The 14,145-nt window shown below is 44.7% G+C and overlaps 1 protein-coding gene across 1 annotated transcript in view; it reads left to right on the forward strand.

Moving 5' to 3' along the window:
* The first annotated feature begins 7,797 nt into the window (after window positions 1-7,797).
* The window catches only part of LOC108715802 (voltage-dependent calcium channel gamma-2 subunit), a 59,142-nt gene continuing 52,794 nt past the window's right edge, over window positions 7,798-14,145 (forward strand). Inside the window, exon 1 of the mRNA XM_018261276.2 lies at window positions 7,798-9,315. Within this exon, the coding sequence (XP_018116765.2) occupies window positions 9,105-9,315 (211 nt within the window). The 5' untranslated portion in view covers window positions 7,798-9,104. The remainder of the gene's footprint in view (window positions 9,316-14,145) is intronic.

Here is a 14,145-nt window from a genome sequence, read left to right on the forward strand (position 1 = left end):
ATTTTCCCTTCAGTAGATGGTAATGCACTAAAGAAGGTATATTGTGGGCCCCAAACATTCTGGAAGGTTTGTATTTATGCATATGAAATGGTTGGCTAAATTGTTTGTCTTCATGTAAGTTAAATAATATGGTACTGGGTCCCACAGCAAAATAATGTATAGTAAAGGCCCCCTCTTACCAAAGCCTTGATAAAGACGATCGATTTTGAACACTAATATGAAACACGAGCATGAGTCTGGACCATCATGAAATACCATATGTTGTATTTCTGTGCTTCTGCCTTCTGTGCATCCCAACAGAACAATGACAATTAGCACAGTCTCCATGAGATCACAAGAGGCACCATTGTTGTTGTTGTTTCAGGAATGCCTCAGCTGAGGAATATATCATGGCTCTCGGTAGCAAATCACAACTAATGCAAAAAGCATGTATGGGTGCAAATACCTTTTATGAAAGGTGTCAAAGCGTGCTTAACTTTGCAGCCACAATTCAGTAGTCCTAAGGACTTTTTTCAGTTGCTGTCTAGTTTTATTTTACACGTTTAGATCTGAGTTTGAAGGATCATTTTTCACTTATTTCCTGGGGGCAACCCAATAAGCAGGGGCTACATATGGTAACATTTGATACGCTATGTTCAGCCCTATTAAGCATACTTTCTGAGCTTTACTCTTACAGTTGGTACATCAGTTGCTGACGATCCTCTGAAGCAGCTGAGAAATGCATTGCTTAATGCAACAAATTGTAATCATTTAAAGAGTTACCAGCCTGGATACTAGTACGATGCGCAGGACAATAATTCACCGACCCTAACCGCCCCCACCCAACCTGGCCTGACACAGCACCATTGATTTTATACCTGCACCTGGCCTGCCCACTTTTGACAAATACAAGAGGTCCTCTGCACTCAACCCATTATCAATATATTTAAGACAGAGACATTTTGTGCATACTGCTACTGAAAAATGCCTTACCCTTTAAACAAAACAGGGATAGTTTGTCCATATATTGCAATATATTTAAGATGGCCAACTACGTCAAAGTCATCCCATATCTGCCCAGTCCTATGCTCAATTTTCATCTGATTCATTAAGAATTCTATTGCTTCATTGTACATTTTACAAAGGGATTAAGTTTTACCTGCAACTTACTTGCTGCTTTCAAAGTAAAACTCCCAAACTTGGCTGCCCTTTTATTAGACACCAGTGGGATCACCTGACTATAGCTGGGAAGGGTGGGAGCTACAACATGGAGCTGGTCACTGCTCCTGCATAACTATAACAAACAAGGGAAAGTTGTGCATTTTTCATTAGCAGTATGCACAAAATGACTCTGTCTTAAATATAATTATTTGTCTATATGTATTTTGTGGTCACAGCCTCATTGCACCCCCGCCTAATGGTTTTAAAAATTAGTGGTGAACACAACTTTTTCTTGTCTGCCCACTTTTGACATCACTTATGGAGGCAGGGAATATATACATTTTTAAAAAGTAATTATTTCTGGTGTACAGGCCCTTGTGCATGTCAGTGTCACTGTCTGTACCTTGCACTGGATTAATGTAGATGCACTGGTAAGGTCAGGTGCAGGGGCATCTAAAGGCTGCAATATTGTAGCCATTACCACTCCTGCATTGGTGCTCTTCATAAATGAGTCCTTATATGTATGGCTGCAATTTTGAAAAGACAGAATATTATACAGACTGTAACACACAAAGTAATAGCCATGACCCCAGAATGTACTGTGTATGTTATTGTAAGGGCCCGAAGGCACAGTTGGAGTGCGGACCAAGGAGGAGGCAGGTAGTTAAACCAAAGTTTGCGGTATCAGAAGGGTGAGGCAAGAGAGTAGTCAAAAGTCCAGGCAATAGTTCAATCCAGGCAGCGAAGGGTAAATTCGAAATAACAGGCAAGTTTGGTACACAGGAATCAATCAGTAATAACACACCCAGGAATACACGAAGTTAAACCTATACTTGGGCAATGTCTGCAATGTCCAGAAGGCTTTATATAGGGCAGGATTGGTGCCAAAGTTTGAGCGCAATGGCGTCATGACGCTGACGCTGGCGTTTAGACGCCGATGCACATTGTGATGCCGGCGACCATTCCGTCGCCGGCGACCAATTGGCGGGCGGGAAGACGCTGGCGTCATAGCGCTGCGACCAGCAGGAGCCACATGGAAAGGCAGGGAGTCGCCATTTTGGACACCATTGCCATCTTGGACGCCATCGCAATCTTGGATGTGAGTGACTTCCATTTCCATTACAGTACCCCCTTCATTAGGGGGGGCCTCGGGACCACCATGACTGGGACTGGATGGAAACTGTTTGTGAAATCTTTGGATAAGAAGGGGAGCATGGACGTCAGAATCTCTCACCCAGGAGCACTCCTCGGGACCGAACCCCTTCCACTCAATCAGGTACTGCAACACACCTCTGGAGATTCGGGAATCCAGAATTCTTTTAACTTCAAACTCCTGGTGCCCATCAACAAGAACAGGAGTGGGAGTGGACTTGGGAGTGGCTTGAGAAGAGACACATGGAAGGCATTAGGAACCCGCATCTCTGGGGGAAGCTGAAGACGAACAGCCACAGGATTAATGATTTCGACAATTGGAAAATTACCAATGAACTTGGGAGCGAGTTTGGGAGTAGGCACTTTGAGACAGATGTTTCTTGTAGATAACCAGACTTTGTCACCAAGATTACATTGAGGGGAAGATAATTTCTTTTGAGAAAGAGAACACTTTTCCAAATTGGCTTTAGTGGCTTGCCAGATAGCGAGCATGTGAGCGGCTTGATCATTGGCAGCAGGAACGTTCGTGAGAAGGAGATCTTGAGGGAATGCTAGGGGATTCTGACCATAGACACAAAAGAATGGGGACCTCTCGGAAGAAGCGTGCATAGCATTGTTGTGAGCAAATTCAGCCCAAGGGAGTAGATCTGCCCAGTCATCCTGACACAAAGACACATGGCAACGAAGAAATTGCTCTAATGCTTGGTTGACTCTCTCTGCAGCTCCATTGGATTGAGGGTGGTAGGCAGAGGAAAACTGAAGAGAGATGTGAAGTGCTTTACACAAAGATCTCCAAAATTTGGAAACGAATTGAGAACCTCTGTCGGACACTACTTCAGCCGGAAATCCATGAAGGCGAAAGATATGCTGAATAAATAATTTTGAAAGTTCTTGAGCGGAAGGCAGCTTGCGAAGAGGAATGAAATGGGCCATCTTGCTGAACCTGTCGATCACAACCAAAATGATCGTATGCCCATGGGAGATAGGTAAATCCACAATGAAATCCATCGCCAAATGAGTCCAAGGTCGAGAGGGAATGGGTAATGGAAGAAGCAGTCCCTTAGGAGGGGAATGTCCAGACTTAGAGGTTGCACAACTGGAACAAGAAGAAACAAAGTCCTTAACGTCCTTCTGGAGTGAAGGCCACCACACCAATCGAGACAAAAGTTCAGTAGTCTTCTTAATCCCAGGATGGCTGGCCTGTTTGGAGTTATGGGACTGAGACAGGATGGAGTGAGGAAGTTCAGGAGGAACAAATGCAACTCCCAAGGGAGTATCGCCAGGAGCAGAAGATTGTGCAGATAACAGTTGGGAAGCCATGGTGGGAAATAAAGCAGCAATGATCTTGGTAGGGGGTACAATGGGTTCAGGATCCTCAGAACAAGAGTCTTCAGGAATGAAGCTTCTGGAAAGAGCGTCTGCCTTCTTGTTTCTGGAACCAAGGCGGAACGTGATAACAAAGTTGAAACGTGATAAGAAGAGTGCCCACCTAGCTTGCCTGGGATTAAGGCGTTTGAGAGACTGGATGTATTCAAGGTTTTTATGATCAGTGAAGATAGACACTGGCACAGAGGAACCTTCCAACAGATGTCTCCACTCTTCTAGCGCTAATTTGACAGCCAACAGCTCACGGTTTCCCACATCATAGTTCTGCTCGGGAGAAGAAAACTTTTTAGAAAAGAAAGCACAAGGATGCAATTTCCCATCACACGAAGATCTTTGGGATAATACAGCTCCAGCCCCAACATCCGAAGCATCAACCTCAATGAAGAACGGTAGAAGAGGGTCAGGGTGTCTAAGGATTGGAGCCGAAGAAAAAGAATCTTTGAGAGTTTTGAATGCTTCCAAAGCTTGAGAGGACCAGCATTGAGGTTTCCCACCTTTCCGGATGAGGGACAGGATTGGAGAAATCTTAGGCGAGAAGCCTTTGATGAATTGTCTGTAACAATTGGCGAAACCAATAAACCTCTGGATAGCTTTGGTGCTGGTGGGGAGGGGCCAATCTTGGATCGCCAAAACTTTTGCTGGGTCCATCTTGAAGCCTTGTTGGGAAATAATGTACCCTAGAAAGGGAATAGAAGAAACTTCAAAGGAGCATTTTTCAAGTTTGGCGAAAGGTTATCCCGCACCTGGATCTGATGTTCAACAAGATTCGAGGAAAAGATTAGAATATCATCCAAGTAAATGACTGCACTTTGGCCTAACAAGTCCCGGAAGATGTCGTTAACAAGTTCTTGAAAAACCGCAGGAGCATTACAAAGTCCAAAGGGCATCACGAGATACTCGTAGTGCCCGTCACGAGTATTGAACGCGGTCTTCCATACATCACCCTCTCTGATCCTGATGAGATTATAGGCTCCACGAAGATCTAGCTTGGTGAAAATGCTGGCACCCTTGAGCTGATCAAATAACTCGGATATGAGGGGTAGAGGGTAGCGGTTTTTCACAGTGATTTTGTTCAAGCCATGGTAGTCGATGCAAGGTCGTAGACTGCCATCCTACTTTTCAACAAAGAAGAACCCTGCACCAGCAGGAGAAGAAGATGGACGGATGAAGCCTCTTAGGAGATTTTCCTGGATGTACTCTTTCATCGCTGCAGTTTCAGATGGAGAGAGCGGATAAGTACATCCTCGAGGAGGCAAAGTGCCAGGAAGAAGCTCAACAGGGCAGTCATAAGACCAATGAGGAGGAAGAGTTTTTGCAGATTTCTTGTTGAAGACATCAGAGAAGTCTTGGTAAGCAGGAGGTATGGAGGGATTAGGAACAACGGAAGATATCTTGATGAGGGGCTGAGCCGGAAGACAGTTCAGTTGACAATAGAAACTCCAGCGAGAAATTTGAGTTGCAGACCAGTCAATGACAGGATTATGGATGCGCAACCAAGGAAGTCCTAGCACTACTGGAGTTGACGGGCAATGAATCAGAAGAAACGAAAGTCTTTCAACATGCAGGGTGCCCACTTTGAAGGATAATTCTTGAGTAGACTTGAAGATGAAGGCAGAAGAAAGTGGCCGATCATCAATGGCTAGGACTTGGAGTGGTACAGCCAAGGTTTGTAGAGGAATGGAATGAAATTCCGCAAATGCTTTGTCCAAGAAATTTCCATCAGCGCCGGAGTCAAGGAAGGCTTGAGTAGAAATGGTCTTGGAGGCAAACTGGATCTGTACCGGAAGAAGAAAACGATGAGCAGAGGATTGGGGAAGATGATCAATTCCGCCCAGGTAAGTTTCCCCAAACTTACCTAGGGGTTGGCATTTCCCGGCTCATGGGCAAAATGTGATTTGCCCCCGCAGTATAGACAAAGTCCTGCAGCCCTTCTCCGCAATTTTTCCTGTTCGGAAAGACGAGCACGACCAATCTGCATAGGCTCTTCAGTGGGAGTGGGAGGAGAAACAGGAACAGAAGCCGAGGAAGGAGATGCAGCAGCGCTGGGGAGCAAAGGTCTCTGGAAGCGAGGAGCCAGGATGGGTTGGAACTTCCTTACCTGCTCTTTATCAGCTTGGTGCTCCCTTTGTCGAGTATCTACCTTGACTGCCAGGGCAATAAGATCCTCCCAGTGTGTAGGCAACTCACAGGAGACTAGATCATCCTTGAGGCGCATAGAGAGCCCGTTGTAGAAAGCAGCATGGTAGCTCTCATTGTTACAACCAGTCTCGGCAACCAAGGTGCGGAACTCAATTGCGTATTCAGGCACAGAAAGTGTTCCCTGTCGAATCTGGAACAGGCATGAAGAGGCGGACGCTGCCCGGCCGGGAGCATCAAACACTGTGCGCAGATCTCGGATAAAGGCCTTGGAGTCATCGATTAAGGGATCTTCTTTCTCCCACAGGGGTGATGCCCATTCCAAAGCTTTACCAGTCAGGCGAGTAATGATGTACCCCACCTTGGCACGTTCCGAGACATATTGATTGGGAAGCAGCGTGAACTGGATCTCACATTGGTTAATGAATCCTCTGCAGGCCACAGGATCACCACTGAAGAGTGGAGGTGCCGGGATACGAGGCTCGGAGGCATGAACAGGCGCCACAGGAATAGTGGCTGATGCAGAGGCAGGGACCTAAATCGTCGGTGTGAGGGCAGACAATTTTTCCAAGATAGCCTCTAGAGCTTGGCCAAAGTGGGTCTGCTGAGCTTCATAGACCTCCATGCGTGAGGCTATTCCACGGAAAGCTCTTCCGAAGTCAGGCTGGACTGGGGCCTCCTCAGAAGGGTCCATGGCCCAAGTATAATGTAAGGGGCCGAAGGCACAGTTGGAGTGCGGACCAAGGAGGAGGCAGGTAGTTAAACCAAAGTTCGTGGTATCAGAAGGGTAAGGCAAGAGAGTAGTCAAAAGTCCAGGCAATAGTTCAATCCAGGCAGTGAAGGGTCAAAATAACAGGCAAGTTTGGTACACAGGAATCAATCAGTAATAACACACCCAGGAATACACGAAGTTAAACCTATACTTGGGCAATGTCTGCAATGTCCAGAAGGCTTTATATAGGGCAGGATTGGTGCCAAAGTTTGAGCGCAATGGCGTCATGACGCTGACGCTGGCGTTTAGACGCCGATGCACATTGTGATGCCGGCGACCATTCCGTCGCCGGCGACCAATTGGCGGGCGGGAAGACGCTGGCGTCATAGCGCTGCGACCAGCAGGATCCACATGGAGAGCCAGGGAGTCGCCATTTTGGACGCTGTCGCCATCTTGGACGCCATCGCCATCTTGGATGTGAGTGACTTCCATTTCCATTACAGTTATGACTTAGACACCAAACAAAGATTTCTTTTAAAATCGGGCATTGGAATATATTTTATTAAATATATTGATGTTTGTATGGTCTTTATGTTAACGGGTGGCTTAAAGATGACCAATTACCATATCTCCCCGTTGATGATGATTAAATGCGCCTGTTCTCCTTTCCCCTTGTCTTAGTCAAATAAAGGGTTAATCATCTTCTACTGAGCATTTGTTTCAACTCTCCCAAATGTTTTAGTATTCTAGAACTGGGTTGTCAGCAGTGCAGGCTGATTATCCCAATTAACTGGGAAATAATTAAGCAGCGAAATTATGAGATTTCTTAATATCTTAACTATCAAAGTAGGGCAGTTCCAAAGTACCCTTCTGAGAGTAAGGCAGTTAGGAAGGACCCTTCAGAGACAGCTGCCTTGTTACTGTATATTCCCTTTCTCACTGTTAGTGCAGCAAACACTAGTGGTATAAGATACACATATTTGAAATATCCTTTATTATTCTACTTATCTGAAATGGTTGCCACCCTTCCACCTCCCCTCTCCAAATAGAGGGCACAATAAGATAACCCATTGAAAGGAATTCTATTCTTATGCTGATAATTATTATAAATATATATAGTGTGAATGGAAAGGAGGGAGAGGGAGGGATAAACTCAACTAACTGCATTGTTAAAGACAATTGGAAGCAGAGCATTTTAAATAGGTACCAATCCATTTGATCACTGAATGAAGTAGAGGAGAGGAGGGGGTGGGTTTGTATCCTCTGGGGAAGAAAATGCCTGATTGAAGTTTTGTTTTTTTTCTTCTCATCTCTCTCCTGTTGGATTGATCGTAATATGAGGTTGTTGGTAAAGCTGTAGGCACTTATTGTAAGAATGGCAAGGAGACTGGGGGATAAAATCTGAAAAGAGCACCTTTTGCCTTTAAGAAGCAGCGCCCAGCTCGTAGCAAGGTTAAGGAAACATTTTGGCTGAGGAGCTTACAGGGGATAAAAAGGGAAGGTAGGAGGTGGGCTGCAGAAACTGACACCCCCTCCTAGAATGTGAGCAGGGGTGGTGACTTAGGACAGCACAGAGAGGAGGGATATGAAGGTTCACATCAGCTGGCTTTTCCAGCGCAGGAGGTCCTGCATGAAAGTGCTTTCCAGCATCAGCAGCATCAGCAGGAGCAGCCGAGGCATCTAGGAGCTGTCCACTTCAGCACCACATCCCCAGCTCAACCGACATTCAGCCTGAACAGCTGCAGCATCACTTCCATGCACAGCTACCAGCCCACCCTCCAAAAGAAGCCTGCCTCCCTCCCAGGACATCCAAGTGGGGGCCTCAGTGTGATCATCTTCGGTTGTAGAACCATGGATTGCAAAACCCGCAGTCCTTCTCAAGCCAAACCTTACAGCATCCAAAGGAGACTTGTGGTGTAATCAACAGCAGGGGAGGAATCCCACACTCCAACAGACATCCGCACACACAGCTACATACAGACACCAGAAGAGGAGAAGAGAAATATCTGTCAGGAGTAGGGGGCAAAATAGAGGAGAGAAAGAGAAATCAGGATTCTTTATTTTTTTTTCCTTTTTACATGGCGCAGGCTGCAGAGCAAAATAAGAAGAGCAAAAGCTGCATTCCTAACCCTATAATCTCCCATTGCCTTGGTCCAGATGCTGAAGGCTGGTGATAAAGATGCTGCATTTGTATTCCTGCTGAACAAAGCTCCCCAATTAGCCAACACTTATGGAAACTGAAGATCAAAATTTCAGGAAAAGGGATTAAAAACATAAAAAAGGCTATACCATCTCTGTGTCTTAACACTGCTGCTCCCCCTCTGTGTATGTGTCTATCTATAGAATTCTCCTTTTTTATTTTTTGCTACCTGCATGTGGACATGATCTGATGGACACGAAGCTCTCCATCAAGAAGCCTTCCAGCTTTACGTTTGCTATTTTTATTTTTTGATATGATACCTCATCTTTTGGGCAAAGTCCAGCATTATTGCTAACTAAACCCACAACGTCCAGCACCTATCAACACTGATCCCCCCCCAAACCAGATCACTGTTGGATGTCTATAGAATGAAGAACTATGGGTCTGTTTGATAGAGGTGTTCAGATGCTCTTAACCACCGTGGGGGCATTTGCAGCATTTAGTTTGATGACAATTGCTGTGGGCACAGACTACTGGTTATACTCTAGAGGGGTCTGCAAGTCCAAATCCATAAGTGAAAATGAAACCAGCAAAAAGAATGAAGAAGTCATGACCCATTCTGGATTGTGGAGAACATGTTGCCTTGAAGGTATTTTGGTGACTGGATCAGACCCTTTCTTATGTTACATTCCCCCTCCTCCTCCTCTACTCCCATGCTCCCCTCCTTCCCTCCTGAATCAGAAAACTACATATTCCTCCATCTTATCATTTCATTTTTTTAAACAAGGGGCGGCTAGACTGAGCTAATAAAACTGGAGGTGGGAGGGGTGATTGGGGAGAGAATGATCCACTTGCAGGCATTCAGTGTGATTATGTGAATGATAGATTTTGTTCAGATGGAAGCAGCAGGGCACAGTGAATAGTAAAAGGTGTGTAGAATACATTACTCTGTTTATACTATGTATGCCTCTCTTGTGCACCCAACCAAGTAGGACCATGCCAAATGTTTATTTATGGGAGAAGGGAATAAATCTAATTGAGGGTCTGTTACCTGGGCTGCTTACTGCTGTTTAACTAAAATGGATGTCAGGATTTGCAGATCTGCACAGGCCTGCTAGTGATTGCAGGCTAAGGAAAATTTGTGTGTATATATATATATATATAATATATATATATATATATATATATATATATATATATATATATATATATTTGCATATATGTATACAAGTATGTGCTAAATTGCTCTAAAACTGCTAGCCCAGGAGGAAACATGATTTCTTTTTTTCTAATTTATGGAGATCCGGCCCTCTTGTGGACAGAAGGCCTATATAGATGGTCATTGAGAGGTTCATAGCTTTATGTACCACATGATAACAGCTTTAACTACACCCATGAATCCCAGAGGTTCAATAAAGAAACCAATGGATGCCCCCTGCTCAGCTGTATAGTCTCTTATACATGTACAGGTTAAAGTGAAGTTCATGCAGTGGTTGCCCGCAGGTCTCCCGCCGGGGATTGTGTAAAGTGATTGTCACCTCCTTGGCAGTGAGTGATATTGGGATTTGTGCTTGGCAGTGGAGGGATGGGAGATTTTATGAGGCCTGTAGCCAGAAAGTATGATGCTCTGTATTGTTCTGAAAGAGTTAACGGATGCTGATCAGAAGCGCCCAGAACTGCCCCAAGCCGCCTTTTCCAGTGACCTTTTTCACGCCTGTGGTCCTGCAACACATTGCAGTGTGAAAAGGAAAGGGTTAAATGCAGCAAGTTAAAGGGGACAAGGAGTTTGTGTGTGTGTGTGTGTGTGTGTGTGTGTGTGAGCCAGGCAGAGCGAGGTAACAGTATGATTAGTACAGTGATACACAGACCACCCACCCCTCCCCCACAACTCCCCTCTTCAATCACTGCAGGTCAGCAATCCAGCCATACAACACACACATACACAATCAGCTTTCTGCCTGGGGCACAGCAGCCTTGAGTGTGTGTTCACTATTTGTGCCTGACTCCTGATGGAGAGAAAAATAGAGATCTATTAATGATCAGACACAAAACCCTGCACTGTGTTGATATTACACAAAGCATCATTTATCCTTTCCCATTTTATATTTGGGTGACATTGGCAAGACTAAGTCCTTATAATTTGGTGTGTGTGTGTTTATGTGTGTGTGTGCATTGCTATCTCTGGCTACGCTAGGAACAGATTGTCACCACACATGTCCAGGCACATATACAGTACTTAGAAATACACAACATGCAGCTTATGCCAAGTGCACACATTCCACACACCATATGCAAGGCCCAGACACAAAGTTTAGGCACATATGTCCACACACATATTACAAACACACCAGTGACACCTCCTACACAAACACAATCATTTTCTCATTGCGCACCCCAGATTTCTTCTGATGTTCTTCGATGCATATGGCTCCCAATCTCTCGCATAAGGGCACGTAATATACACTTTGTACTATAATTATCACAACTGAACCAGCAAGAATAGCAACAAAATCATGAATATAGGCATGGGGGATCATGGAAAATGAATCAAGGACAGGCATCCGTAAGATCTCCAATGTTACATAACTACAACTCCCAGAATCCCCACCCAAGCTCAGCTAGTGGGCCAAAGCTAGCATATCCCCAAGTTGATATATGTAAAAATTAATACACAATTGCCATGTCAATACATGAACACATCTACTACCCGAATAATTGCATTCATTCATGCACAATGCATGTGTCCTATTGAAACAACCTCCTCTGCAAACAGGTAGAACCCAACTCCCTAACTGTTGCCTCTACAAATGCACCAAATCCAGGACACAGTTTCAGATTCGGCTGATTCCTTAGCATTTGGCTGAACCATAACTAACCTTTGTTATCACGTGACTCCACTGCACCAGGCAGCATTCTTTTATTTTTTTTATCACAAAAAAAGATTCAATTTGAAAAAAAGGACCCACATTTTATTTTTTTATTTTATCCAGGTTCAGTTCTGTCCTTTCTAGTGGATGAGTGGATATTAGGCCAGAACCAAAAATGATGGATTTGGTGCATGCCTTGTTGACTCACACATATACTAGAGTGATGCATCAGGCGTTGCAATTTGTTGTGTACAAGAAAGCTATTACCTACACCCCTTACAAGCCTCCATATTTCCCCTATAGTGCAATGCAGAGTTAGTCCTTTGACTACAACTCCCAGAATACAGCTGTAGAACTGGAGGTTGGACAACCAACTACAACTCCCAGGATACCCTTCAGTCTTCAGCAAGATCTAGGAGCATGTTGGTGACGCCATCCTTGTTCTAACAATTAACACAAATGCTGCACATTGAAAAAGAACAGTTTCCCTTTAGACAGGGACATTAGGCCATCCAAATGAATTTCATGCCTAGCCTTACAGAAGCGCACATGATAGAATTAGAACAATACTCTCATTGCAAATTAGACATACCAGCCCATAATTCCTGATGTAACAATCAGACTGTGAAATGTCCTGTCGAGAGCCCCAAACACACACACACGCACACACGGCCTACGATTTTAATTACACACATAACAATGAACACAGACATAAACCCAGCCACATTACAGAAGTAACGGGTCCATTCATGAAACCCATTAAGCGGGTAAACAATAATTTATAAGCAGACTACGATGCTCAGTAACACTGATTCAGTTGATTCAGTGCACACACAGCTAAGAGGAACCACAAATGAGCCTCTCTCTCTCTCTCTCTCTCTCTTTCTCTCTCTCTCTCTCTCTCTCTCTCTCTCTCTCTTTCTCTCTCTCTCTCTCTCTCTCTCTCTCGCTCTCTTTCTTTCTCTCTCTCTCTGTCTCTCTATCTCTTCCATTCATATCATCAATCTTTCTGCATCAGACCTGAGAGATGTCCATGTTATCATCATACACATACAACACTAGGCATGGGCAAAATGGAAGGGGATGCCGGAAATCATACTGTAGTTCTGCAACAGCTGGAATGCCAGAGATTGTCCATATAGAAGCAGATGAAAAATGCACGTAATGCAGTGAACCCCATAAGAAAAAGTCTCCCCTAGTGTATATGGCCGTATATATTTTATCACACAGCCTTGATCGCTGTGGCACAAAAAAATTAACTTATACAGCTTACATTGTAAAATGGCCCATGTATCAAAACCGTATAAATGTACACGTATCACGCCAAATAAATTGCTAGTGTATGGGTAACATAAGACAGACACATACAGACACCAGTCCAGCCTGTGGGACACTTTGGCCCTTCCTCCTCTAGAGCTGGGCTGTGATGGGACATGCTCTGAATTGCTAAGTGCCTCCACTGAGCGATGAGAACAGTTTGACGCATTAAACACGCATAGCGCATCCGCTGAGCCTCTCCTCAGCCAAGCCTGCCTCTTAACATAATCTGCAGAGAAACATTGCACGGAATAGAATATGCTGTCCCTCCCCAGCCTGGAGAAACTCAATAGCAATGAATTAACCCTGATAGATCTAAGTCCTCTCCCCCCCCCCCCGCACCCTACAGCCACCACCATCCACAACACCTCATTCCCACCTCCCCTCCATCCAGGAAACCTTTTTCATCTGATGCTCCTATTTATTATCTGTCCCTAAAGTGGCTACTGGTTACAATTAAAGATTTATAGGATGCTTGTTAGAATTTTGTTTAAGCTGCTGGCTTTTTATTAACCGCTTTTAAAGCAGGACACTTACAGACAAGTCCAGCAATGAAAAATCCATTTAATTTTAATGGTTATATATGGGGCTGGTGGATGGGGGCATGGATGGGATGGTTGCACTGGTCTGGCTACAGTTTGGAAAATATTCATTCACTAAATACTGCTGGTTAACTCTTCTGGGGTAGAACGGTGGTGGGAAGGTGTCAATGGAGTACAGGTGGCTAGGATTTGTTTTGGAACATGGAAGGGGTGTCCTATCATGTGGGTGGGGGGGAAAGGGCCATGCGCAAAATTCTGTTTAACTAACTGGTTAATGGGGGATTGTCTAATTTTCAAAGACTGCACAGGGTGTGTGAGAGAGAAGGAGAAAGGAGGGGGAGAGGAGAAGAGGAGGAGGGGGAGGAAAGAGAAGGGTGGGTGTGAGACAGGGGGAGGAAAATAAGAGGGGGAAAGAGAAACAGACCTTTGGAGAGTGGGAGGAGAACTGATGTAGGAAGACAGGCAAGAAGAAAGAGTGTGATGGCTAAAGACTAAGGATCAGCTTCTAAACTAGCACTCATGGTATATGAGTGTGTAAGTGTGGAAAGAGTCCTGCTGTTACCAGACATGACGGCAAGAGTGAGGATCTAGTTCTGAAGTTAGGTCTTGACCATATGGCCAAGTCATCATGATATGGTTCTAGAGATGACTAAAATAGTTGAACTAGGGTTCATGGTTATGTATGTGTGCTATCAACATTGCTGTTCCTTGGCCACTCTCGGCCAGTGTTCTTTTTATGAACTCCAGGCTGTG

The sequence above is a fragment of the Xenopus laevis genome, chromosome 4S (genome assembly GCF_017654675.1).
Source record: "Xenopus laevis strain J_2021 chromosome 4S, Xenopus_laevis_v10.1, whole genome shotgun sequence".
In the NCBI taxonomy this organism is placed as follows: domain Eukaryota; kingdom Metazoa; phylum Chordata; class Amphibia; order Anura; family Pipidae; genus Xenopus; species Xenopus laevis.